We start from the raw sequence: 27,822 nt of genomic DNA on the forward strand, positions 1-27,822 counted from the left end.
TTTAGAGGAATGTGACCTCCTAAAATGTGGTAACTTGGGGATGTTTGGGATATAAAGACATTAACATTCCCCCCTCCACTCAATAATCTCCCAAGGATGTTTGGATGGACTGTCCTGAGTTGTTTTGGACTATGAGACAGAAAAAATAATCCGTAAGGTCTGGTTCACCTCTTTGATCTGAAAAGCTTGAGAGAGACCTATGTTATACGACCAAACCCTAACTAGTAATTGCCTCTGTTGGGTTTGACGTCAGTTGATGACTGGACTTTGAACCTGAGAGAGAGTTTAAAAGAAAGGTAGCTGGAGGCAAATCATTTCCTTCCTGGATTACCTAGCGAGAACATCCAAAATGAAAGCCTTCGCTCACCTTGCTCTTCTTGCCCTCCTTTTTCCAGCCTTAGGTAAGGAACCCTTAAAATTTTTTCATTCCTTTAATCATGTTTGTTGTCTCTGAGATAGAATCAGCAGGTTTAAGCTACTAATTCCCACCGCCCCATTAGGTGGACTGTGTTGTGGATGAAGTTTCCTAGGGGCTCAAAGGCACAAGACATTTCAGTCTGTGACGAAGGCAGATAGAACAGTAGTGAAAAGAAATTTCTGAACTAGGATTTGGGGTTCAGAGAGCCTGAGATTTGCCCTTGAAAGTCCTGAGGCCGAGTAGTTCCAAGAGCTCAGTGTCCTAGAATCTCCTTCTGTTTAACCCCCAAATGTCATTTGGGTCCTAATGCAGAGCATGGACCTGGTTTAATCCCTGAATGTGGCATCAAGAGTTTTCTGCCCCTTATACTTGGGAATTAGCGTTTATGTCTAGGCAAATCCCTTAATCCTCTGAGTATTGGTGGCACTTCTGTCAAATGTTGATGCTCATATCTGTTCCACAGACACAGATGGGCACAGGTAAGCCCTTGATAAGTGAGGGTAGCAGCAGTCAAAATGGCCAGAGCTGGTCAACTGTTCTCTTGTTCCTGGAAGGACACTTGCCTATGACTGACTGGTTAAACCAGGCCTTGTTCAAGGTGAAGAGCCAGATTCTACCATCCAGGGGTGTCCAAGACCCAAGGGGAAATCTGGTAGCATCTTCAGCAGTTTTCTATATCCAAAGGTTTAGGAATAGCTTCCTCACTAAAACTTTTCTTTTAATTATTTCTTTTAAACTGACCATCATTCTCAGAGCTCTTGGAGACAATTAAAGGTTCTAGAAAAGTGATTATGGGATCACTAAGACTTTACTACTTCATGTGTCCAGGGGTTCCTAAGAGTGGAAAAAAGATGACTTTGATGATTACCATAGCCTTTAGGGCAAAGATCATCTCTGTTCATCTTACTCTTTAAAAAGTTCCTGTGTTTAGAATTAAGAATTGGGTACACATCACTAGAAAACATCTTGAAAGAAGTTTGATACATTAAATACCTTAATGGGGGTATTTTTTATCATTGTTTAAACATACCCCCTTCTCTACCATCCCTCAACTAGTATGTCCTGTAATGGAAAATTAGGGTAATTGCCATGAACTGTAAGGACAAAAAGGAAGCCACTTACAGGTGGTAAACAGTGTCCCCTGGTGGCATTTTCAATTGTCCTCACTGAGAACTACTCTGAGGAATATTAAACTCAGATTGATAGTTCTGCAACTACAGACATAAATGCTATTACATCTCATAATAATATATGTTGATATTAATGTATAATTATATTTCAAATTGTAGTAATATAATTAATAGCAATTAATACAATAAATGATATTAACTTCATATTTTTCTAACCAGCTGAGCTAACAGGCCAACTGCCGTCATCGTACTTTTCAGTATCTTTTTTTTTTTATTGCCATGATGCCCAGCTTGTAGGATCTCAGTTCCATGATACGGAATGGAACCCAGGCCACGGCAGTGAAAGCCCGGTATCCTAACCACTAGGCAACCCACCAGAGAACTCCCCAGTAACATTTTTCCAGTTTTGTCTGTTCAATTTTTAATTTCATTTATGTCGGGTTTTTTTAGAAATAGTCATGTATTTTTATTTTTAATATAGTCCACTGCATTTATTTTTCAGGAAAAAATGGATTAGGTACTAATTAGTATTAAATAATAGCAACTGCCATTATATGTTCAGTGTTTTGTTTTCTGAAACTTGATATCTTTATTCTTCCAGCCATGAGCCAAGACAATACAACCTCAAGTGTCTCTTTAACCACAAATATTACAGCTACTACCATCACAATTATACCTATTTCTAACACATCTACCATCACAAGTCCAACTACCACAGATACTACAACCTCTACTGTCACAAACACATCGACTACCACAGATACTACAACCTCTACTATCACAAACACATCTGCTGCCACAGATACTACAACCTCTACTGTCACAAACACATCGACTACCACAGATACTACAGCCTCTACTGTCACAAACACATCGACTACCACAGATACTACAGCCTCTACTGTCACAAACACATCGACTACCACAGATACTACAACCTCTACTGTCACAAACACATCGACTACCACAGATACTACAACCTCTACGGTCACAAATACATCGACTACCACAGATACTACAGCCTCTACTGTCACAAACACATCGACTACCACAGATACTACAGCCTCTACTGTCACAAACACATCGACTACCACAGATACTACAGCCTCTACTGTCACAAACACATCGACTACCACAGATACTACAACCTCTACTGTCACAAACACATCGACTACCACAGATACTACAACCTCTTCGGTCACAAATACATCGACTACCACAGATACTACAGCCTCTACTGTCACAAACACATCGACTACCACAGATACTACAGCCTCTACTGTCACAAATACATCGACTACCACAGATACTACAGCCTCTACTGTCACAAATACATCGACTACCACAGATACTACAGCCTCTACTGTCACAAACACATCTGCTACCACAGAGAGTACAACTCCTAACACTGCTACGAGTACACCTACTCCCGCAGGTGGTATAGTTCCTGCTCCCTCCTCGAATACGTCTACTTCTACCATACATACTCCAGGTAAGAGCAGGTCCCTCAAATCTCCTCACTAAGGAGTCACAGTATTGTGAAGGATGGTAAGTATGTGCGTTCTGCCAGAGAAGGGAAGTGTGTATAAAGAAACCCAAGGTGTCCTTGGATATAAAACCCTGGAATTAAAAAGTCTGGGTCGCACAGGCTAATAGTGATGGCAGAGATGCTAAAATATTACCTGCAGTTCCATTCTATTCTTTCTTCAAGCTACTTGCCAGATGTGGAAAAGTTTTTAAACTTGGACTTTGTTAAAGCTACTTTTGCAGCTTCCCTCTCCCTAGGAGATTTTTAGAAATAGTCTCTTTTCTCTGAGGTCAGGTGCTAATAAGCACTGATGAGATCTCTAGCCCCACTACTAGATCCTCGGTCTACTGAAGAAAGGAGCCAATTCTACCCTGATTCTTCATCAAATGTTATTGAAAACATGTGACATTACCAGAGTCATGATCCAAAGGACAGATGTTTAGGGATACTGTCTAAGAGATGAAGGTTGACCTCCAGCCTAAGTTATTGAGACAGGAAACACTTGCTTCTTTTCCCAAAGTTTGGTATAGAATAGAGGTCAATAATGGAGAAGGAAATGGCAACCCACTCCAGTGTTCTTGCCTGGAGAATCCCAGGGATGGGGGAGCCTGGTGGGCTGCCGTCTCTGGGGTCGCACAGAGTCAGACATGACTGAAGCGACTTAGCATCGGAGGTCAGTAAACTTTATCAGTGAAGGCAAACTAATAAAAATTTTAGGTTTTGTGGGCCATAATAAGATCTGTTAAACAACTATCCCACTCAGCCATATTAACATCAAAGTAGCCATGGGCAGTGTACACATGAATGTGCTGATTGTGTACTGATAAAACTTAGTTTACAAAAACAGAGGAGGACTGGCAAGAATTGGCTTATGACATAGTTTTCCAACCCCTGGTCTAAAAGAGTCCTCAAACCTATGTTTAAAGGATCTAGATAAACCCTGTTATTCTCAGTTAGGGAGACTGAGGCTCAGTGAGGGCAGCCACTTGCCCAGGGTCAAAGAGCAAGTTCATGTCTTCTTATACATTCTTCTTTTGGCTTCCTCAGTAATCTTTGGTAGATCTAAGAAATAAATGATTAAGGAAATGGAGCCAGAGGGTGCACTGAAACCTGCTTTCCAATCTTCTTTCATGTTTGGAACAGCTACACAATCAGTTCTCCTGTAGTCAGGAAAGGGAGCTTTTCTATGCCATTTCTGCTTCCCTAGACCCTCTGTCCGGAGAAGGCAATGGCACCCCACTCCAGTACTCTTGCCTGGAAAATCCCATGGACGGAGGAGCCTGGCAGGCTGCCGTCCAGGGGGTCGCTAAGAGTCAGACACGACTGAGCGACTTCACTTTCACTTTTCACTTTCATGCACTGGAGAAGGAAATGGCAACCCACTCCAGTGTTCTTGCCTGGAGAATCCTAGGGATGGGGGAGCCTGGTGGGCTTCTATGGGGTCACACAGAGTCGGACAGGACTGAAGCGACTTAGCAGCAGCAGCAGCAATAGACCCTCTGTCAGAGTAAGGCAGCCTTCTTGTGTTCTGGCCCTATACTAACTGTGAGGTGTGGGCCAAACCAATTCTCTTTTGGCTTCAACATACTCACCTGTAATAAGAGATGATTGAACTAAATAGTCACAAAATCCTTTTCCCACTGTAACATCCTGTGACTTTATTCCTGGCACACAGAAATGCTACCGAGTCTGTCCTTTATTGCCAAGGAGAAAGCCACACTGGGAGTTATCTGACCAGTATATCCAAAATGGTGCTGCACTCGACTTCTTCCCTAGGCTTTTCCAAATCATCCTTGCAATGTGGTTAAGGCTTTGTTGAAAAGCCATTGACTTTACTTAGAATATTGGTTAACACCCTGTTAGAGAGCTGGCCCTTATTGTTTGTGAGATACTGCATGCCCTATGCCTCCTATGTCCAGGTAGCCTGTTTTGTTTTTTTCTTTTACTCTTAAAAATATTCTTTTTAGATAGAATTTATTTTTTAGAGATGTTTTAGATTCACAGCAAAATTGAGAGAAATGTAGAGAGATTTCCATATTTCCCTGCCCCCATACCTGCACGGCCTCCCTTATTATCAACATTCCTCATCAGAGGGTACATTTGTGACAGCTGATGAATCTACACTGACACGTCACAGTCCAGTTTACTGAGGGTTTACTCTTGGTGTTGTATATTCTATAGGTTTGGACAAATGTGGAATGATATGTATCCATCATAAAGACCATTTTCACCTTCCTAACAATCTGCTGCGCTCTGCCTATTCACCCCTCTTTCCCTGCTAACCCTTGGCGACTGCTGATCTTTTGTTGCCAGAGTTTTGCCTTTTTCAGAATATCATATTGTTGGAATCACACAGTATGTAGCCTTTTCAGATAGGCTGCTTTCATTTAGTAATATGCATTTAAGATTCCGCCATGTTGATTGTCAAGGCTTGAACATGAATAATATTCCATTGGCTGTACAAGTTTGTTTATTCACTTACCTACTGAAGGACATCTTGATTGCCTCCAACTTTTGGCAATTATGAATAAAACTGCTCTAAGTATTCATTTGCAGGGTTTTGAGTGGAAAAAGGTTGGTAAATACTAAGTGAATACTTAGCATTTATATTGGGTAAATACTAAAGCTTGCACTTGCTGGGTCATATATTTAGTTTTGTAAGAAACTGCCAACCTGTCTTCTGAAATGGCTATGCTTTATATTTATATTCCCACCAGTATGAGAATTCCTCACTAGCACTATTTTATTTTTTAGTAAAAGTGAATTAGGCCCATAGTTATAGAAAAAATAGCTTAAATGGGGTAAAAGTTTATGCTGCTGCTGCCGCTGCCAAGTCACTTCAGTCGTGTCCAACTCTGTGCAACCCCATAGATGGCAGCCCACCAGGCTCCCCCGTCCCTGGGATTCTCCAGGCAAGAACACTGGAGTGGGTTGCCATTTCCTTCTCCAATGCATGAAAGTGAAAAGTGAAAGTGAAGTCGCTCAGTCACGTCTGACTCTTCATGACCTCATGGACTGTAGCCTACCAGGCCCCTCCGTCCATGGGAGTTTCCAGGCAAGAGTACTGGAGTGGGGTGCCATCGCCTTCTCCGAACCACCAAAGGGGAGGGGGACAAATTAGGAATATGGGATTAACAGATTCAAACTACTATGTATAAAAGAGATAAGCAACAAGGATATATTATATAGCACAGGGAATTATAGCCATTATTTTGTAATAACTTCTAATGTAGTATAATCTGCAAAAATACTGAATCACTATACTGTACACTTGAACATTGTAGATCAACTATACTTCAGTAAAAAAGAGACCATGTTATATACATTGTACCTTATACGTAGTTTTTTTTTTAAGCAACGATTTCCACCTATGGAACCATAAGAATTTTAAGACAGCTCTGAAGTTTGTCAGTCATTCAACCTATTCTGAAATCAAAGCTCAGAATCATTTCATTTGACAGAGGGAAATGGCTAGCCAAGATCTCCATTTGGCTAACTGGTGGTTTCTCTTCTCGGATCCCGTCAGTTTTCCAAAGATAGAAAAGATGCTGCACGCTGTCTGATCTAGGAATCCTCAGCGGTGGTGTAGAAACCATGGTAATATTCTTCTCACCATTTATTCAGTCATCCACTCGGAAAGCCAGAAAGTAGAGTGGCCCTTCATCACTTCCTCTTAGAATTTTTACTGAGTTAATCCACGTTGTTCCCTTCCCCTTCCTCATAGGTCTGTATACCATGTATGTTAACCAGAGTATAATATCTAGTTTTGGGTGGCGGGTAGTTTTTTGCCTGGTCCTCCCTGTAAGTCAGTCATTCATATCTTCCGAAAAAAATATGGTGCTTTCTCTAAAATGATTTTGGAGCACTCCACCTAGTATTAGAGGAGTGGACATCAAAGTTCTGGAGGATCTGTGAAATCCAAAGTATTTCCTTACTCCTTGGAATTAGAACACTGGGATCTCTTTCTGAGCAGACTGTTACTCACCAAACTCTGACCTTTACTATTGACAAGTGCTTGGCTCTAGAATTTTAGCAACAATCTTCCTAGAGACATAAGAAAATATGTGTTTGTTTCTAGCTGTTCTAAGGGTATACCATGGCGTAACAGCCAAGTAATAGAAAGTGCCCAGGAGGGAGACATGAAGATTTAAAAGTATATTTCCAGGTGTTATTTGTTGTCACTTGTAGACTTTTAATCTCTTTCTACTGTATCTCAGGTCCCAGCACACCTTGCAAAGAGGATTCATGTAAGGGTGGTTCTTGGTGTGTTAATCTGCTCAGTGATTATTTTTGCCTGTGTTCAGAAGGATATTACTATAAGTCTTCCACATGCAATAAAGGTGAGTTACAAAGGCTGAACAATGGGAATGTGCATCTCAGGCCTAAAGGGAATAGAAAACTTAAAATAATGATGAAAAGAGCTTCTGGAATATTAAAAGGAGAAGAAAATGTGCAGGCAACAAAGGCCAGCCAAGCAGAAAAAAAGTTTGCCTTTATCTCAGTGGAACCTAGTGGGAGAGGAGATGGACCAATTCAGATATGTGAACTAGTTCTAGAAGTATGGCAGGGAATGGGTCCCTTCACTTTATCTGGTTGAAGGATCAGTGCCATGGGGTCAAAATGAAAATGATAGGTGTAGAAAGGTAGGTGTGTAAAATGAGAGATGTGGGTGTGTAAAACCACAAAGACTGCAGGAATACAAAGCAGTGCTGTTACATGGGGACACTGATGCAAGATGAGGTGGTTTCCTAAAGCTACAGAGTCAGACAAGCCAGGAACCTGCTCTCTGACTTTGGCTTCGTTTTTTTTTTTTGTCATAGGATTTACTTGTACCATAACACCAAATCTTAGTTTTGGAGACTTAAGAACTTCTCAGCTCTGGAAATGGACTTTAAGAGCAAATTGACACTACACTTTTTTGGTTAGATCAGCTGGGTGCTATAAAAGTCCAAGGCTGTTTCCTGAGCTATATGTTTTTGTCTGTTTCATGAAAAAGAAATATCCCTTCTTGCCAACTGCACTGGAAATGAATGTATTGTGTTGGCACAGGGATTAGAGATATCCCCAAGGCCAAATGGCTGTTCCTGTTGTTAGCATGAGTAATCTCATTTTGGGGATCCACTGTAAGTGAATGACCCCCAAAATAGAAAAGTTTTGTGCATTGAGATGTTTGTGCAAACTTTGTTTCCTTTTGAATAATTAAAAGCATTGAAAACAAAGAGTGACTCCATCAATGAAGGAAAGATGTGTTTCATAGAATATTATATAGCATTTAAGATGATAATTATGAAGACTTAGTAATGATTTGGAAAAATGTTTACTATTAAGAGTCAGTAAAGAAGACTCATGATATAAACTTGCAATTATAATGATACAAACTAGACACCTACACACACACAAAAGAGCTGGGAGAAATATACCAAAATGAGAATAATTGTGATAGGTTAGGTTGGGTTTGGGGTAATGTTTTTCATATTTCCAGAATTACTGTAGCATCAAAATGTTTAGAATTTAAAAACAATCTATGCTTTAAGCAAAATGGACCTTATTTGCATTGAATATCACAGAAGGATTCTGCTTAAATTTCAGGAAAGATATTCCCTGGTACAATTAAGGTCAAAATATCATACACATCTGAACTTGAAAATAAAGCTTCTGAGGCATATCAGAATTTATACATTCAAGTTACTACATTTGTAAGTATTTTCCAAACATCCTTCCTCTATAAATATTCTTTATTCTAACACTGACTTGTATAGACTGGCATTTGGGTGGTACAGGCTGGTACAGCTATCCCAGTGTTTCAAACAGTGAAATGTACCCTTATTTGTCTGTAAACAGTAGCTGTTCCAAATTCCCAGTGCCACTGCTTCCTTGGTGCCTGGGCTCTTCCTCTAGGACCTGGGGGCCTCCCTGTGATCCCACAACCAGAGGTAATACGAGGCACGGCCAAGGGCCTTCAAAGCCACTTCTAGCCATGCCATACTCTTTCTTACAGAGGCTGATTAAATGGGCAGATAAATGTAATGCTCTTTTAAAATAAATTATTTCCATAGAATTGAAGAGAAAAAAATTGAAAAACTGTATTTTTTCCTTTGGCATACATAGTCTGGCTTCTTTAATGTCTGGAGGAGGAACTCCATCTGAATTAATAAACATTACTTCTTTATCCCGTTGTCAAAAAGGTCAAAGTGAACAACAATTTCATTTCATGTTGATTACTGTGAGTGAGTGTGTAGACATGGAGGAGATGAAGATCTGTATTCTGGAACCACATATGTCAGGAAGGTCTGGAAGGTCTCAGAGACGGTGTCCAGCCAGTGTTTCTCAAAATTTAGTTTTGAAAGGAAAAATATTAGGTTGGGAATATATCTCAGAAGTCTAGGTGGAGAAAGACTTTAAAAAACGAATGTCTTAATGGGGGCCCACGAAGCATGGTGGCATGAAAATGGACCACAAAGTACAGAATAACAGCATCTAGCGACAGATTAAAAACTATGTAAAGAAGATAAACACACCTCTTTTAAGTCAAAAATCAAAAGATGTCAAAGATCCTTGGAGTACGGCATGAGGATGAATGTGAGGTTTGTCAGAGTTGTGTGTTTTATTAGTAGTGTGTGCTTTTGGCATGATGCTTTAACTCTTAATCTTGTCTTCTCAGTTTTCAAATGAAATTTGGTTAGATTAGAGGCTCTACAGTAGAAGCTACCGTGCTTTATGGTTTTTGTGTTTTTAAAGAAACCAATAAAGCATTTTACACAAATTTGAAAAAAAATTAACGTTTTACTCTATGACAGTGTGTTTACATTTGAAATTACATAATTATAAAAGAGTTTTGTTATTAGAATTGTTAAAACATGAAAAAATATTATCCAAATGATCTTACAGATAGTCCAGGGAGAGCACGTGCTCATGACCAAACAGCCGGTGGCTGGCACTGCTGTGATAAAAGCTGTGTCTGCTGTATCCCAGGCTTGCCTGAGCCCCTTTGCCTTACCTCTTGTGCATGAGTGGCCTGCTGGCTGTGACTTAGCTTCTTACCCTGGATCTATAGTCCAATTTCCTGCTCAGATGATATTTGGCACATTGAGGATAAGCAACACCAGTGTTTCCATTTCTAGGAAATCCTTCAGCTGTCTCATGTGGCTTTACTGAGCACTGGCCACTGTGGCCACTGCATTTCCCAACATGATTTGGGTATATGAGTGTCCAGAAGCCTTTCCTGCTACAGATCTAGGCCCCTGGTCTTCAGAGACTAGTTTAGTGACTTGTGCAGTCAGATCTTGATGGTCCCAGAGGTGCCAGGGAGGGGATAGAGCACTTTATAATATCCAAGAAACTTTTAATCTTAAAGGGATACACCAGAACTCCTTTGCAACTCCTGGAGATAGGATAAGAAAGACAGTTTACTTTCTTTAATGTCCTCTTAGCAGACCATGTAGCCGGGGCAGTGCCAGCTCAGGCCCTGAGAAGCCTCTCAGGGTCTATTTTGTCCCCAGCTAGATCCAAGTGGACAGGCTGCATAGGGATTTGAAGTTTCCCTGTTATGCTGTACCTGGCATTTTATGTATATTTCTAATTCGCAAAGTAGCCACATGGGGAAGATGGTACTATGATACTGTTTAGCAGATGAGGTAGGTAGTCAAGGATCAGGAAGGCTAAATAAACTGACCGAAGGTCACCCAGCTGATGAGTGAGGACGAGGAATTTGAACCCAGTCCTGCCTGACCCTCAGGGCTGCTGCTTCTCCCCTGCTGGCTCTGTTGTGCAGTGGGGGCCTGGCAGGCCTGTTTGCATAATTCCTGCCACCATGCCCAGCCTTTTGGCCCTTCAGATCAATAAGTGTATATCCTCAAATCCTTGAAGGATGACCTGGAAGAAGGAAAAAAGAAAAGGAAAGCCTTTTTCCTATGCCAGATGCTAATTCTGCAATCTTTTTTTTTTTTTTTTTGAGATTTAAGAAATTTAAATGGCCAATGGTCAACAGTGGAGCTGGATAGAACCTTGGAGGTCATCCAATGAACTTGATCCTACGTAGACTCGCAGTGCTCCGATGGTTTACAGAAATACTAGCTCTTTCTGATATTTAAAAGAATTAAAAGGAATAGAGACATATTCTGGATACAAGGCTGCTCAGCCTTAACTAGAGTATCAAATTTATTTGAATTTGACTAGAATAAGAGAAATGTTTTAAAATCTCTTAAAATTACACTGGTGCCATGATCTTTTAAAGTGTGGGGGAAAATAATAAAATTCTTGAATTATAAAAAGTTGCACCAACCCAGTTCAACATTCATGTAATAAATATCAAGACTGGGGTCCAAAGAGAGGAAGACATGTCCAAGGTTATGATTTCACATTTAATTTCTTCAATCATCAGTCAGCTTGTGTTTGTTGAGTGTTTCCTAGAGATGGCCCTATGCTGAGTGCTATGGGATGGAAGTTGGGGATGGGCAGGTATCGGTGGTATCATAAGAGGAAATGAACCCATTCTTGGCATCAAATAACTTACCTTCTAGCTGGGACCTCCAGCCTACCTCCACCTCACCCCTGCCAGAGGTCCCAGTTTCATCTCTGGCCACTTGTTTACAAGTATCTAAAGTTGTCTGCTCTTAGAACACAACTCAGGCCTAATGAGATCTACCAGTGCTGGAGCCCTTCCAGCTCACAAAGCTATGTATCATGTATTCCATCTCATTTTCTACACATTAGAGCCCTATTCGGTGGGAATTACTGCTGTCTCAAATTTCCCAGTGAGAAAGTGAGGTTCAAAGAAGTTAAAATTTGCAAATGCTGACAAATGGAGAAACTTGACCCTTCAGCTGTCTTCTGAGCCACACTGCTCCCAAGCATTGGTGTGAGCTATTCCTTCCTCTGTCTACTTCCTGGACCCATGCCACCTACTGAAATGCTTTATGGCCCGTTTCCTTTATGAAGCCCTGTCTTGTGCTCTGAGACTGGAAGAGCGTTTCTTTGAACTTCCATGGAAGATTGTATTATCTCTGGCACTTACCTCTGTCAGCTTCATGGTATAATCTGAAGTTACATGGTGTAACTTGATCATAGGCTGGGTCTGCCCATCTTGGTAATCTATGTCTCTGGCATAATGCCTTGGGAAGGTAAGCATTTAAGTCTTCCTTGGGTAAATTGATGAGTGTATGAAGTATGCATATAGATAAGTCTAACAAAGATGCAAAACTTCACATGACTTCAAAAAGAGAAAACAAGTCAGTCACACTATATTTAAGAGTATTGATTTGACTGAGCACTTCAGGTTTCCATCTTTTTCCTAGGTAGCTCTAACTTATAGCAGAATCACCCTATTTTAAAGCAGAAATTACTGAAAGGTGTTAGAGCACATGTAAAGAATAAATTTGCTGTGTTACATAAATGCGTTTAGAAATGGGTTTATATTAAAAATCTAGATATACTATTACTTTTCCCCCTTGCTGTAGTTGTTATTAAATCTGTTCTTCTTCTCCACAGTTTAAAGATACATTTAACAATTCTGAATACGGACAGACTGTAATTGTTAAAGTAAGGTAAGTTTGCTGTGGACAGAGTACTTTGGAAGCAGGCTGTGTTCCCTAACTTTTAGTCTCCTCTTGCATTCCCCATATGGCACTGAAGTCCTAGGGTGGCCAGTCACAAGTCAAGAAGAGGTGGTCAGTCTGAGTACCACAAAGGGCCCTGACTCAGATGCATATTGACCCTGGCCTGGGTGGGCAGTGTAGCCTGGGGATAGCAAGATGTTCCCTGTGATTGGCTACTTAGCAACTTGCTCACATGGTCCAGGACATCACCTGAATCTGTTTGTTCTGTTTGATCCCTTGGCTACAAACCACACCTGGCCATTCCCTGGAATGTGCATCCCAGGGGGCCTGGAGGAGAATGAATGGTTCATGGCCATCTCTTCCTTCAAAGGGGGAAATGAGGCAGACAGGAAGTCCCCAGTCACATGACTGGTCACTGAAGGGCCTGTCGTGAGCTCTTTCTACAGTAAGAACAGGCATGCAATGAGCGTATCAGCATGTGGTGACCAGGGCTGTGTGCTATTTGGAAACCCAAAGAGGTAGAGGATTCTCAAGAAATTAGTGATTCCATCTTGGCCTTCTCTGAAGGATATCGATACACAAATGCTACAGGCTGAGGAAAGAACTCTCTAAGGTAAACAGAATCGTGCAGAACAAGCAGCTCTAATGTATTTATATTTCTGTGGTTTTGTTATCACATCTATCTTCATAAACATTGTCAAATCCTTTGTGGAAAAAGATGAATTAAGAGAAGATCCCCTAAAAGTCGTGAGTTGTGATCTTGGCGATGAGCAAGGGGCACGTGTGACTGGTAGCCAGGAGGCAGTCTAACGGGAGGCACGGTACAGGCAGCAGGCAGAGAGGCTGGGCCCCAACACAGTGGCTGGAAGCTGGAGACACAGCAGACAATACTGAAGGCTATACATCATTGAAGGGTGTTAGGCTTGCTTTAGGGGACAACAGGGAGTTCATGCATCAGGATGACTGGATAAAAGCAGGAACAGTGAGGTATGACAGTAGTAGGTAGTAGGCAAACCTCTTCTTGAATCCCAGTCTTGGCACCTTATTTCTGTGTGACTGGGTTGGTGTTTTAACCTCTCTGAACTTTTGTTACCTAATCTGTATATCTGGTTTACTCTGATCAACTTTCCCAGAACCCTGTGGGGAGCAAATGAGATACTGTTGGAAAGCTTCCCTGTGCAAAGTACCTGGCATGTAGTCAGTTTCAACATTTATTAGTTCCCATCTGTTTGCCTTCCAGAATAGGGGACCCTGCAAGTGTGATGGAGAGCTGGTCCCACGGAGTCATTTGGTGGGGAGTGGTTCCCTGAAACTGTGGCACTCCTTCCATTTTTAGGGAGTTACTGAAAGGGAGCCAGGGGTGTTTGGTGACAACACCTTACCTGTGAACTCAGTGTCCTGAGAGGAGCAACTCCCCCAGCTTGGGGGCAGTGGCGGGCAGATGGACCTCAGTCTCACTTCAGAGGGCATTTCTTAGGCTCCAGACCAGTGCTCTCTCCTCGGGATCCCCAAGCTCTTTATTTACTGCCCGAATGTTGGAATTGGAAGGATCCCCAGAATTCCTCCTACACTCCAATCTCTCTTTGGACAGAGGAGGACACTCAGGCTGAGGGAAGTTAGGACTGGTCTTGGGCCACAGAAGATGGTGGCTCCCCTGGGTCTAGATCTCTGGGTTCTTAACTTGGAAGCTAGCGCCCTGGTTCTGTATGCTGCTGCTGCTAAGTCGCTTCTGTCATGTCCGACTCTGTGCGACCCCATAGACAGCAGCCCACCAGGCCCCGCCATCCCTGGGATTCTCCAGGCAAGAACACTGGAGTGGGTTGCCATTTCCTTCCCCAATGCATGAAAGTGAAAAGTGAAAGTGAAGTCACTCAGTCGTATCCGACTCTTAGTGACCCCATGGACTGCAGCCCACCAGGCTCCTCTGTCCATGGGAGTTTCAAGGCAAGAGTACCGGAGTGGGGTGCCATTGCCTTCTCCCCTGGTTCTGTATACGACAACCTTTTGTCACTTGAGTGCATGGCCACTCCATCCTTTCCTTGAACTCGTCCATGAGTAATGTCTTGCCTCCTGAGCTGTATGCTAGTAGGTTCTTCAGATGATGAATGAATTATGGATGGCATTTCTTTCCTAGCCCCACTGCAAATTTATACCATAGATCTCTGGTCATCTTTCAACTGATAAAGACGAGTTTGTACCAGGTACCCCTTTCTCACTGCCTGGTACCTTCCTTTGTTACCTCTGAGTTCTACCATGAACAAATCATGAAACTTTAAGATTCTAAAGCCCACTTTGCTTTTTGGACTCCTTTTTTTGAGGTGATCATTCCTAAAAACAGAATTTGGTTCATGTTTTGGATTTTCTGAATTGTTCCACAGAACCCATATAGCTGCAAACATTATCTAAGTAGGGTTGGCTGTGTTTTCAAACTTCTGTATTTATTCAAAGTCAGAATGGAGTATAGAAAAACAATAGGACTGCAAAAATATATCCTGAGTCTTAAAAACACATGGACACAAATCAGAGAGGGAAGAAGTTTTTTAAAGTCTTCTTTTTTCTCTCTCAGTGGTTTTATCACTTGATTTTTTTTGGATAAATGAAAGAATTAGAACTTGGCACAGCTGATCTCAGGACCCCAACTGTAGTGCTAGTTAGAGAGAGGGAAAGACCCTTAGGATGGCTTGCAGCAAGGTGATGTGATTTGGTATTACATTCTGATGCTTCCTGGGCTTCCCAAGTGGTGCTAGTGGTAAAGAACCCACCTGGCCAATGCAGGAGACCTAAAGAGATGCTGTTTCCATCCCTGGGTTGGAAAGATTCCCCTGGAGAAGGGAATGGCAACCCACTCCAAATTCTTGCCTGGAGAATCCCATGGACAGAGGAGCCTGGTGGGCTACAGTACACAGGATCACAAAGAGTTGGACACAACTGAAGCAACTTAGCACGCGTGCACGTCTGATGCTTCCCACGGCCCCTCCTTTCTTGAGATCAGTTCTCCTCTGGGTCAGGTGTGCCCAGGCCTAGTCACACACACACACTTTGAAGCTGCCTGCTGGCTTTCTGGGCCCTTTCTGGGAATGATCCAGACTCAATATGGTTGATTACTGCTCTCTCTGTGTGCAGAAAAGAATACATATCCCTTTGTCTCTCTCAAGGCAGAAATCTGAGATTTTGCAGCTCATCGGGAGATCTACTCTTGATTTTCTACAGAAAATGGCAGCTTACTGTTTCACATGTCACTGATTCTACTTCTGGTTCAATCCAGGCACTTAGTAATGATTGTCCACAATTTTTCTAAGTGCCTTCCACTAGGACCTTACTATAGTCCTAGATTTCCTCTGAATGCATATTGAGTAGAGATCTCTAAGTCTATAAATGGCCATCTTATAGCAACCCCAGGCCTCCCTCTTTGAGCCTCAACTGTGGATATAAAAAAATGGGTTGGGACTAACTCTGAGAGATTTGAGAGTCTGGGAGGTCTGAAGACCAATTTGGTGATGCTTTAGTTCAATTCATCAAGTGATGGATTCATTTCATTTTTAGCGCATCCACTTCAGCAAGATCTGAAATGCGTGCTGGTAACCAGGGTGTTGACGTAGCAGTAGTAAACATTTTTACAGAAAGTACAAAGGAAAATGAGACAACCATATCAAATGCCATTACAAAGGCGATTAATGCACACTCAAGTAACTTTTCAGGATATGACCGTAAGTATTAAATAATTTTATTCAACATTTACCTGAAGACCTATCTACATTTTCTATTATAAATAAATAGAAGTAAATTTTTTACTTTCCTTGTGAAGGGGGCCAGAAGAACTGGATAATTGAATCCACAGACGTCTCTGAGTTTTCTTTGAACCATCCTTTCTTCCTCCCTCCCTTTCCCCAGTCACTTGACTTCTGCTCATTTATAACCATCCCCTAAGTCATCAAACTGACTAGTTTCTTCCTCTTCTTCGAAGGTAGCCTTGGATAAATAGCCTCTGGACTGGGAAAGATGAAGAAAGGCGGAAACAGGAGTGCTCTGTACCAAGTTACAGCTTTCCAAATGCTTAAAGAAAATTTTACGTCCACGGTTTCCCCTTTAGGCAGATGCACATGCCCGCAGGAGAGCTGTAACAGTTCACTTTTGCTGTTTTATAAACACACCAACCAGGGCTGGCCTTTTCCATGAGCCCCTGTGACATGGAAAACACACACACTCTTTATTTGCTCATTTTTTATTTTTAACCCTTTGCTCTTTGTAATTGGATTTTTGTTGTCGTTGTTTTGGGTTTTGCTTGTAACAAGCCTGAGCTCATTTGGGACTCTGGACTGTCATACTTCTAATTTTCCACCTTTGGTTTCAGGACTTTCTTTTTATATTTTGTTTATATCTCTCCTCTGAGAACTTCCTGTGCAAACCATGCCAGTTTCTTTAAATTACCTGGCCTTCTCCCACTTTTTTTTTTTTTTAATAGCTCATTGAGGGTCATTTACAGCTACACAGTTAGGATTACATTTTCAAAGCTTCTTACTTTCCTGAACTGTTTTCATCTTCCAGAGTCTCATACCATGGAACTACACCTTAGCGTTTCTGAACATTACAACATTTACTCTCTCAAAGTCATACTCCTGTTTCTGGCTATCACTTGGTCCTTGTCTTCCAAGGAGCCAGTCACTTCTACCTGCCAATAAACTTCTCCTTGGGGGTCAGAATTTGGTCCAGAGTAGCAATTCATGTAGTCAGAATAGCTATACCCGCCTGGAAGATGAAATTGTCAGCAGGGCAAGACAAAACCTTACTATACACCCTGCTTTTGGCTAGATGAGATTTCTAGCAAGTGTGAGGAAGTTGAGAGTCCCGATCAGCTTGGGGATGGACCACTCATAATGGTCATCAAATGAATATATCCAGTGCATTCTTCAAGATAAAGTTAGGGTTCTCTTTGCAGTTCTCCCATTTGGCTGTACTTGAACTGCCTTAGCTCTGAGCCTGGCCAACTTGAAACCATTCGGCCTCAGCTCTAAGAACTGCTCTTTTTGACAACTCCTCTCAGCATCTCTCCACTCTGAGACCAGGCATGTGCTCTCAGATACATTAACAGTCTCAAATGATCCCAGCTGGAGATGGCCACAGGAGCACGAACTGCCCAGCATGTGGAAGGGAGAGCTCAAAACTTTTAGAGAAAAGTTGTTGCTCTCTCATTTCAGCTGCAAAGACAGGGTCTGTCTTCTATGTCAACAGTTGTAAAATCTCTTTCTCTGAGTTTTTATTTAGAGGCATTTTCAAACAGCAGGTGGTAAAGGAAGGTTAGTTACAGGCTTGGGATGTTTGGAAGAGAGTAACCACATCTCTTCTACCTGCTCCTATTATCTCCCCCTAATCTATTTCAGATTCATCTTTTTGTCCTTAATGCCTTCCAGTCTTTTTCTAGACTAACATTCTTAAAAGGTGGTTTTCTCATGGCCATGCTTCTGCTTAGAATCTACAATGGATTCTCAGACTTGTAGGATAAAAGTCAGTGGCCTTAACCTAGCCTTCTAACCCTGCTATACCAATGAATGAACCACGGGACGATTATTTGTTGAGTCTCCTGTAGTAGACACTTGCATTAGCCCCATTTCACAGGTGGAAGACACCTTGAACCCACCAAAACTCAAATGATTGAACAAAAAGCCTCCAGACAATCAACTGCAGAGCCAAGAATTCTACTTTCTTCCACCTCACCTCCCTGCCTCTCCCCTGCCCAAGTACAGTCCCATCACTCCCAGACAACAATCCTTTCCTTCTTTTCATCCCTTGTTTACTGCACTTAGACTTTGCCTCGGACTATTAAAATCTTTCCTCTCTTTCAAGACTTAGCCCAATTTCCACCTTCTCCATGTTATCTTTAGCTATCTGAGCCCCTGAATTCCCACTGTACTTAAAATCCGTGTTACAAGTTGCTGGTCGCAACTTCCTAAGGGTGTAAACATGTAACTTTCCGAAGATGGGGTCCAAAACTTATGCAGCTACTGTGTCCTTCGTGGAACCCAGCAAAGAGCTAGGTACAAAAGAGAATTTGAACAGAATTCTATTGCATGGGATTGAATTAATTTTAATTGAATTATATAAGGAAATATTTACAGAAGAGACCCACTTGGGAGCTGAATTTCAGAATCTTGGATTTTCATTGGTTGAATCCCAAAATGTGTTAAAAGGCAGTGATGACCACAATGGAATGGGGTGTTTTCACAAGTTAGCTTATCCATATTGTCTTGCTAAGTATGTCTTTGAATTATTTGTGCCTCTCAGAGCAAGATCAGTGTGATTACTATGGTTGTAAAAAACCGAATGACCAAAATTATTGTGACAATAGCTTACTATGTGAGTGCAAAGACGGGCTGGTGAGACCAAAACCACAGATGCCTATGTGTGTTGGTAAGTGTCCCATCTGCTTCAAATGGTTCACCTCTTTCCCCTTTCCTTCTGCATTCTCACGAAGTACACACTTTCCTGCTCAAGCCTCCATGTGCATTTCAGTCTGAGGGATGTGAATTTTGGCTTTCATCCTACGGGCCTGGAGGGGGCCTTGGGTAAGAGCTGGTGAAGAGGTCCACGTACCACTTCACAGCCACTGAGCGCCTAGTTTCACCCAGAAAAAGCAATGTGAAAAATTGTATTCTGTGATGTGTCACTTTGGGGTTGAAGAGGCTGTTTCTGAAAATTACCCAGAAATCACTCTCTTTTGAAGCAATGTGTTCCGATACCTGCAATGCACAGAGCAAGAGGCAATGCCTAGTGACGAGCAACGGGACAGCTGACTGCATATGCCTGCCAGGCTACAAGGAAGATAAGCAAGGGATTTGTCAAGAGTAAGAGAAATCACCCCCTTTTCGTCTTTTCATAGCTAAGGCTAGGTGAAAAGGACAGAGCTTGTAATGTACGTATGAGTTTAGGTTTGGGAAGTTGGTTCACTGGCAGAAGGTTCAGAGCAGCAGCACTACCACCACCAATTTTTGAACGTTTATCTGTGTGCTGGGAACTACAGTAGGTAACGCTTCTCAAATAACAACTTCAGGAACGTATTCATTCCCCCATTTTCAAGTGACAAAACTAAAGCTCAGAGAATATAAATGGCAAGTCCCTGCTCACAGGGCAGCAAATAAGTAATAGAGTGAGCCATGTGGTCTCCCAGCTTGAGGGGTCCCACTAAGTGCTAGGCCTCTGGGACTCATCTTCACCCAAACCAATGAATCCTCCCGTGCTCTGAAGATGGAGCATTCAGCTGGTAGCCAATGGAACCACACAGCATTGTATGCCCCCTCAATCTTCCCGAGAGCCATGAAAGGTACTTACCTGGAAGATCGGGGTGCATAAGGAAGAAAAGAGAAAGAGGAGACAGAACGGGGAGAAGACAATGAAAGAAGGATGCACAGAAGACATGGAGGTTGGGTAGGAACTCTGACCTGCTTTCATAAGGTTCTTTACCACAGTTTCCTTTTCCTTCTTGTATTTTAGGTGTCCATTTGGCTACAGAGGAATCAACTGTGAAGACTGTGAGTAGAAAAGTCTTCCTTTGTTATTAAGCTTCTGAGAAACAGACATTGACCACATTCAAAATTCTGTCCAGTCCCCCAAAGTCTCTGACATGAAGAGAAAGAAAATCTGCCTGGAGTTTGTCTTCTGGGTCCATGCCCACCCTTAGGTCATAGGTAGAGCCTCTCGGCTATGGGAAACAATAGAACTCAGCCCAAGAGATGGGCTGGAACCCCTGGACTTGTCCCAGGCCAAAGAAGGTTGTCCCAACATTGTATTCATTTCCTGCATTAGATTAAATATTCATTGTCTGCTACTAGAAAGGATAAAGACCAGTATATTCCAAAAATGTTTACATTCATAGTGGAGCAAAACTGGAAACCAGACATTTAAATACTCAAATCATCTTTTTGTTTTACTAGTGTTTCTTAACAATTTTTTTCCTTTTTCCAAGTTTGGGATATGTTGTTGTAAATTCAGTTGCTTTGTTCCCTCCCATGCCCTACCCTCACCAGACTGGGACAATACTAGCTGTATTATATTTAAAATTTTATATAATGAACTAAAGATCAATGACCCAAGGTGAAGGAAATATTTCTGTTAGTTTCCCAGCCAGCCACAAAGTTAGTGATTAGAAATGCTCTTCTTTTCTACTGTATTTTGTTGTAAACCTGGGTTTGATAAGTCATTTCTTCCTTCTGGGCTTTCAGTGTCTCTACCTATAACATGAGAAGTTTGGCTCAGATGACCTTTGAGGCTTTTTTCCAGACTTAATGATCAATGGCCCCATGCATCCTGGTTAGTTAGAGGTGGCATAAAGGGGAGTCATGGAGCAGGAAGAATCAAAGGGATCTAGAGCAGCACTGACCAATAAAAATACAACATGAACTTCAAACTTAATTTCAGATTTTAAAAATTCTACGTAAAATTTTAAAAGTAAAGAGAAATAAGTGAAATTGATTTTTAATGAAATTTTATTTCACTTACTATATGGAAAATAGTATCATTTTAGCAGGCAATCAATATAAGAATTATTAGAGATATTTTACATTTTTCTTCATACCATGTGTTTGAAATCCACTGTGTACGTTACACTGACATGCCACATCAGGACGACATTTTAAGTGCTCAGGAACACTAAACAGACCAGATTTAGAGGAGACTGAGTGGGAATGAACCTCCAGACTCTTCCCTCACCAATCCCATCCAGTCTTTACCTGGCTCCTCTATTAGGGACGAATTTAACTCCAACCTAGTTCCCCTAAGTTTATCAGCAAAATCAGTTATGGCGGCAGGCAAAGGCAGCAGAGGTAAGGAGGTAGAGTGGACCTCAGGTGAGATCCCACTCCCTACAAGCCCAGGAAGGCCTGCCACCATGGCCTCCTTTGGGTTTATGGCCTTCTTTCTTCTGGCAAGTTTGTCTCTTCTGACTGAGTTCTGAAGACACAGTTGGGGGTGACGGTGGACACAGGGTTAAAGGAAGTGAGCCACCCACTCATCCTGGCCCTGGAAGGGGGGTCACAGACCACAGCCCCATTGTGTTCTTGGCCAGAAACCACTGGGAATACTTGTACCTGTGCAGTAGACAGGGGCGTCTGCTTGGGGGAAGCTGTTCCTACTCTTCTCTTTTCCCTTTCAGCATTTCAGCTGATCCTCACGATCGTGGGCACCATTGCTGGCATCGTCATTCTTGGCATGGTGATTGCACTCATCGTCTCAATGAGGTATGGGACAAAGTGTCCCTTTCTTGGGTCACAGCGCCGTCAGCACTACACTCTGGTTTCCAAACACATTCAGCCTTTCCCAGGCAACAGAAGGAAAATAAGGCGAGACCTCTCTAATACCATTGACCTTTTATCATCAGAACTTTCTTCTGATTCTATGAGCTACACATGATTCACTGAAGAAAATAGAACATGTGTAAGGGAGCAGAATAAAAAAATCACCCATAAAACCCACCACCCTGAAACAACCAACATTTTGGCATACATCCTTCTAGGTTTTTTGACTACTGTTTAAAATCAATTTTGTATCTTTTGTGCTTTTAAATTTTTTGTTGAGATTTGTTTTTGCTTAATACTATAAAGTGACATCAGTGTTAGTTGCTCAGTAGTGTCTGACTCTTTGTGACCCCATGGATTGTAGCCCGCCAGGCTCCTCTGTCCATGGGATTCTCCAGGAAAGAATAATGGAGTGGGTAGCCATTCCCTTCTCCAGGGGATCTTCCCAACCCTGGGACTGAACCCAGGTCTCCTGCATTGTAGGCAGATTCTTCACCATCTGAGCCACCAGGGAAGCCTATAAAGTGACATAGCAACCGTTTTCTGATGTCATTAAAAATGCTTTGGGTAGTTTGGGTTTTTTTGAGCATGAGCCACTCATTCTCCTTGTTTGCCCTACAATAAACCTTTATTTGCTCAAAAAAAAAAAAAAAATCAAACAAAAAACTATTTTGTTAGCAATATTTAACTCCATTGATATTGTCAAATATAATTTTCATCAAGTCACCCCTGCCCAGAATCTCATGGCAAATAGCCTAACATCCCTGGTAGCTCAGATGATGAAGAATATGCCTACAATGCAGGAGACCTGGGTTTGATCCCTGGGTCAGGAAGATCCCCTGGAGAAGGTCATGACAACCCACTCCAGTATTCGTCTGGAGAATCCTATGGACAGAGGAGCCTGGCAGGCTGCAGTCCATGGGGTCACAGAGTTGAACGTGATGGAGTGACTAACACTAGGACAAGGACACCTCAGCTGAGCCTCCTGGGTTTTAAGTAGAAACATTATCTCTGCATGGTGTTTTTTCAGTTTGGTGCCTTAAGTGCCCTTTTTCAAAACTTAAGTAGGATCCATTCATTCACTCCACATTTAGATAAAGTTCCCTCCATTAACAGGGATGGAATGCTATCATCTATTCCATTCTAGATGTGCCACGTGAGGAGTCACTCTGATTAAAAAAAAATGAAAAGCTACTTTTTAAAAGCAGTATTTGGCTCATAGCTTATATTTTGGCAAATAGGTTTTCTTGCACTGTAATGTGAGAGGACAAATAGTTTTCATTCCTAAAATATTTTGTTTCTTCTTTTTTTTTTTCCTTTTCACTCCGTTTTGTTATTAACTCTTCCCCAGAGACTTGATTGCAAGGATGCCAAGCTGGGAACTGGGAACATGGCCTTCCCTTTCCCAGGGGGAGGGGGGCCAGGACATTCAGCTCCGGAGCAAGGCTGCCTCCTCCATGGTGGACCGGCTCACTGCCATGGTCTCCAGGGCCCTCAGGGGCTGCAATAGAGCTGTGTCCCGGAACAGCCTTGGTTCTCAGTTCCCTCTTCCTGCTGCAGAGCCTGGTTTTGCTCTTAGCTCAGCCTTGGATTCATTTCTCCCGAAGCCCTCCAAGAATTAGAATTTCTTGCCCACTCCCAAGGGAAGGGAGCCTCTTCTCAGCCACCATAGACAGGAGTGTTGTCACAGGGAAGAACTCTGTGCTGGCTATCGGGGTCAGCAGGTGAATGGGTCTTCCTTTACAACACCCCAGTGTCTGAGAGTCACCCTTGGACTGCCCTGTGGCCTTTATGGATGCCTCTGGCCCTACCACCCACTCTAACAGAGCAGCACTGTGGGTGACTGTGGGCCAGAAGGAAAGAAGGGTAATGATCAGAGTAACTGGCAGGGAGGCAAGTGCCTCCCTCACCTCAAATCCTTCCACTTGGCACTGAATGCTTACATTTGAGGTTCTTGAGGGCTCGCAGCAGATCCTGGGAAACTTCTATTTCTCCTTAAGACCTTCATGCCTTGAACTCATCTTATTCATTGAGGTGCTTCTATAGAATTGACTTTGCTTGAATGAAAAACTGTATCACAAATCATCCTTTTTCTTTAACGTTTACTATCATTTCCATAAGTAATTCAAAGGCACATTGAAGAATACTAACATTATTAGCAAAATGTAATATGACAGGCAGAATTATTAATAGATGGTAATGTTGGATCAGGATAATGTTCTGGTTTTGATGGTTACATGGAGCTTATGCGGAGAGTTAGGGAATCTACACTGAATGAAGTACTGAAGTATTACCAGTAATGGACATCAGGTCTGTAGCTTATTCTTAAATGGTTCAGGAATGTTAACAGTTGAGGACTCTGGGTGATAGATGTATGGGAGCTTTGTGTAATTTTTTTGGGGGGTGGGGGTAACTTAGGATGTAAATTTGAAATTATTAAAAAAATTTAAATATTGAAAAAAGAATATTAACATTTGCTTCAAGGAACTTGCCACCATTGTCAGATCCTAATTTCTGTTACCAATTACAGGTTAAAGAACAAAGGCATGAATGTGGAAGAAGAGACCTTGATTGAGAAGGACTCAAGAAATCTGAGACTCAAGGAGACTGGCTTTAGCAATCTAGGAGCAGAGGGGAGCATCTTCCCTAAGATCAAGGTGAACCTGCCCAGAGACAACCAGCCAGAGAACCCCTACACAAGGCACATACCCCGACCAGACTATTAGGTGAGTATTATATGCTTTCTATTTGCCTTTGTTAAGTGAAATGCCCCAGGGCAGACTTGGGACTGGGCTACTATATCAGCAGCAGGCCTGGCTTCCCCATAGACCTTTTTTATTTTTCATCAGGAAGCTATTATAATTAGCCACCAGTTGGTCCCTAACACTGACCATCTATGTGACTTTAGTTCAGTTCAGTCGCTCAGTCGTATCCGACTCTTTGCGGCCCCATAGACTGTAGCCTACCAGTCTCCTCTGTCCGTGTGATTTTCCAGGCAATAGTACTGGAGTGGATTGCCATTTCCTTCTCCAGGGGATCTTCCCAACCCACGGCTCGAACCTGGGTCTCCCGCATTGTAGACAGACGCTTTGCCATCTGAGCCACCAGGCAAGTCCCATATGTGACTTTAGACACACCACTTAATTTCTCTTACCATCTATTTCCTCAGCTGTAAAAAGGGAAGCTTAATTCAGATACCCTTAAGGTCTCTTTATACATTTCTTGGGCTATAACTCCAGTGGTTGTGATGGTAATTCCTAGACTGCTGAAGGCCCTAGGACCCAATGTAGGTCTGGCCTGGGAAGGACTATTGGTTGTAAGCATGGAACCATGTTTACATGGGTCCTTTCCAGCCAGCCCACATAAAGGCAAATCTCTCTTCTCCTTCCCACCCAGACCACAAGGCAACCTGGTCAATTTCTAAAGTAACAAGTGAGGCTGGTAATATTTTCTTTCCCTTGGGAGGACTTTCAAGGTGAATAGCTTGTTCTCCTGAGATTTGTATTAGAGAATTGTAGCTGGCATTGCTCAGTGTGACCGAATGAAACACTGAAAGGAGAAAGCCTGCCAGAGGAGACTCCTGAAAGGAGGAGTGACAAGACAGAAGGCAAAGGAGAAGGGCCGGAGACGAGGAGGGGGAAACCCAAGAGGCAAGGAGAAAAAAGGCTTGTTTAAAAGAGGAAGAGCGCGGAGACAGAGGAAGCAGGAGGGGTGAGGCATCACAGGAGAGAAGAAAAGTAAAGAGGCTGAGGAGAAGGAGGGCCTAGGAGGTTGGGGGAAGGGCCGGGGAAGGGGTCACAGCATCCCCGCTTCCCAGGTTTGAGCTCAGCTTCTGTGGGTGGCCCTGGTGAACGGGCCATCCTTTGAGAGTCTTAACGCACTTTGAATATTCTGGGAAAATCTGAGTCGTTTTATTTTAAAATCTCATGGTTGATTTTCCTTTAGTCACAGACTCTAAGTGTTTCATGTGTGCATGAAGGGGTGATTTGCACAAAGTGTGCCATGTGGGGTTGGACACAGGGTCCAGTTAGCAGTAGTCGAGAATGGATGTCTCATGGACGCCTGTTGGTCCTACCTGGGGTGAACCTTCCATTGAACTCACCTCAAGCCTCCCTTTCTCCACACTGGTGGAATGCTTACTTCAAGTATTGCCTCTGAAGAAAGGCCTTTAGTGGCTCAGTTTGGAGAAGGCAATGGCAACCCACTCCAGTACTCTTGCCTGGCAAATCCCATGGATGGAGGGGCCCAGTGGGCTGCAGTCCATGGGGTCGCTAGGAGTCGGACACGACTGAGCGACTTCATTTTATTTTTTCACTTTCATGCATTGGAGAAGGAAATGTCAACCCACTCCAGTGTTCTTGCCTGGAGAATCTCAGGGACAAGGGAGCCTGGTGGGCTGCCGTCTATGGGGTTGCACAGAGTCAGACATGACTGAAGCGACTTAGCAGTAGCAGCACGCATGGGATTTAGAATCTGACAGACCTGGTTCACAATCTGGCCCTTCCTGCTCTGAGCTGTGTGATCTCTGACAGGTTATTTGACTTCTCTGGGTTAGTTTACTCATCTGTGAAATGAACTAAATGAAGCCTACTTCAGAGGATAAAGATCAAATAAGCCAAAGTGCATAAAGAGCTATTTGAATAATATTATTCAAATAATATTTTAAAACAGTGTTAATCATTTATGAAACTGAATTTTTTTATGCATTTCTGTCAGAATACTTCTTTTCTAAGAGTTCCCCTCCCCTCTCTCATTTTGTCTAGAATTTTGTAAGAATTTGGATCCATCTACAGCCCCTCAACTCATATGAGCTTTTATTTTGAATGTTCAAAAGACTGATGGAGAAGGGAGCAGCCTTGAAGATCTAGCCTTTGGTACTTCTCTTCCATCTAATATCTAGCCTCTCTGAATGGAAGTTGTGACTATTTACAATGAATACAGCTTGTTTGCCAACCAAGTACCTATGAAATTAAATGCATATAGATACTGTGAGCATTTGCAAGATAGTTGATTTGCTCCAGTCAGGACAGTGGTTAGTTTTTCTTCCTGGTGGGGCAATAATAACAATTTCCTATCTAGAAGGAAGCTCCCTGGGATTATTCACTCCTGGAAGAGTCTAGAAGAATGTTGCTTGGAGTTGATACACTGCAGATAAGTGGCCTAATTTTGGAAGACTCTTACACACCAGCTATGGAGGTCCCAGGCAATGGGAGGAGATACCATCCTTCAAGGTGCTCAGGTTCATCCTCTAGCAAGTTAAAACAGAGATGCTACTTCTGTTCCTCAAATATAGGGATTTCATTTCCCTGCTGGGAGTTTGTGACCTGGCCTCACACCCAGGGGACAGAAAAAGAGACATGTCTCTTAGTTTTTGAGGAGCAGTTACTGGCAATGCAGGACCTTCTTAATGTCAACTAGAAGGCCTGGACTGGAAATGTCCCTCGAGCCTTGTGATACAGATTCCAGAGGTACTTCACCAAAGCATCAGCCTTCCCTCAGAGGCTCAGCAGCGGCCACCAACATACACACAGCCAAGAATGGGGGCAGTCACCTCGAGCACAGTCTTTCTTTAATGTTAACAGTATCCTTGCTTATGTCTAATGTCCTGTCTCCGTGCAAGTTATTTTTAATTATTATTTTTTTTCTTGACTGTGAAATATAAAAGATAACAAATAAAGTGTCTTTAATAGATGGTGTCCTTCCTTGTGTTTGGGACTTGGGGTAATGCAAATGGTGGTTAAGTTTCACTTTTAATAGCAAACCTGACATGTGGTAAACCGAATTGATTAACATCTGGTCATTAGGTGCAGTTGGATTACCCACGGTAATTTAAAAATAAAACGTTTGGCTGCCCTGGGTCTTCATTGCGGTGCGTGGGCTTCTCTTGTGGAACGCAGGCTCTAGGGCA

At 42.5% G+C, this 27,822-nt stretch overlaps 1 protein-coding gene across 1 annotated transcript; it reads left to right on the forward strand.

Annotated features, from left to right (window-relative positions):
• Positions 1-222: 222 nt before the first annotated feature.
• Positions 223-27,603, forward strand: MUC13 (mucin 13, cell surface associated). The gene is made up of 12 exons (XM_086402081.1): positions 223-401; positions 2,150-3,040; positions 7,294-7,416; positions 8,666-8,772; positions 12,563-12,618; positions 16,174-16,337; positions 18,910-19,035; positions 19,349-19,469; positions 20,116-20,153; positions 21,773-21,857; positions 24,445-24,640; positions 26,678-27,603. Exons 1-11 carry the CDS (start codon positions 350-352, stop codon positions 24,638-24,640), a joined length of 1,959 nt encoding a protein of 652 aa, XP_086258207.1. The 5' UTR covers positions 223-349; the 3' UTR covers positions 26,678-27,603.
• Positions 27,604-27,822: the final 219 nt, after the last annotated feature.

The sequence above is a fragment of the Bos grunniens genome, chromosome 1 (genome assembly GCF_055505025.1).
Source record: "Bos grunniens cultivar Pamir isolate PY7600 chromosome 1, Bosgru_T2T1.0, whole genome shotgun sequence".
NCBI classification, from domain to species: Eukaryota; Metazoa; Chordata; class Mammalia; order Artiodactyla; family Bovidae; genus Bos; species Bos grunniens.

Excerpts from the sequence above, each read along its gene's own strand:
- MUC13 (XM_086402081.1), top strand. The coding sequence starts at position 350 with ATGAAAGCCTTCGCTCACCTTGCTCTTCTTGCCCTCCTTTTTCCAGCC. Across the intron at positions 20,154-21,772 it reads AGGAATCAACTGTGAAGACT|CATTTCAGCTGATCCTCACG; the intron begins GTGAGTAGAAAA and ends TTTCCCTTTCAG. Across the intron at positions 21,858-24,444 it reads GCACTCATCGTCTCAATGAG|GTTAAAGAACAAAGGCATGA; the intron begins GTATGGGACAAA and ends TACCAATTACAG.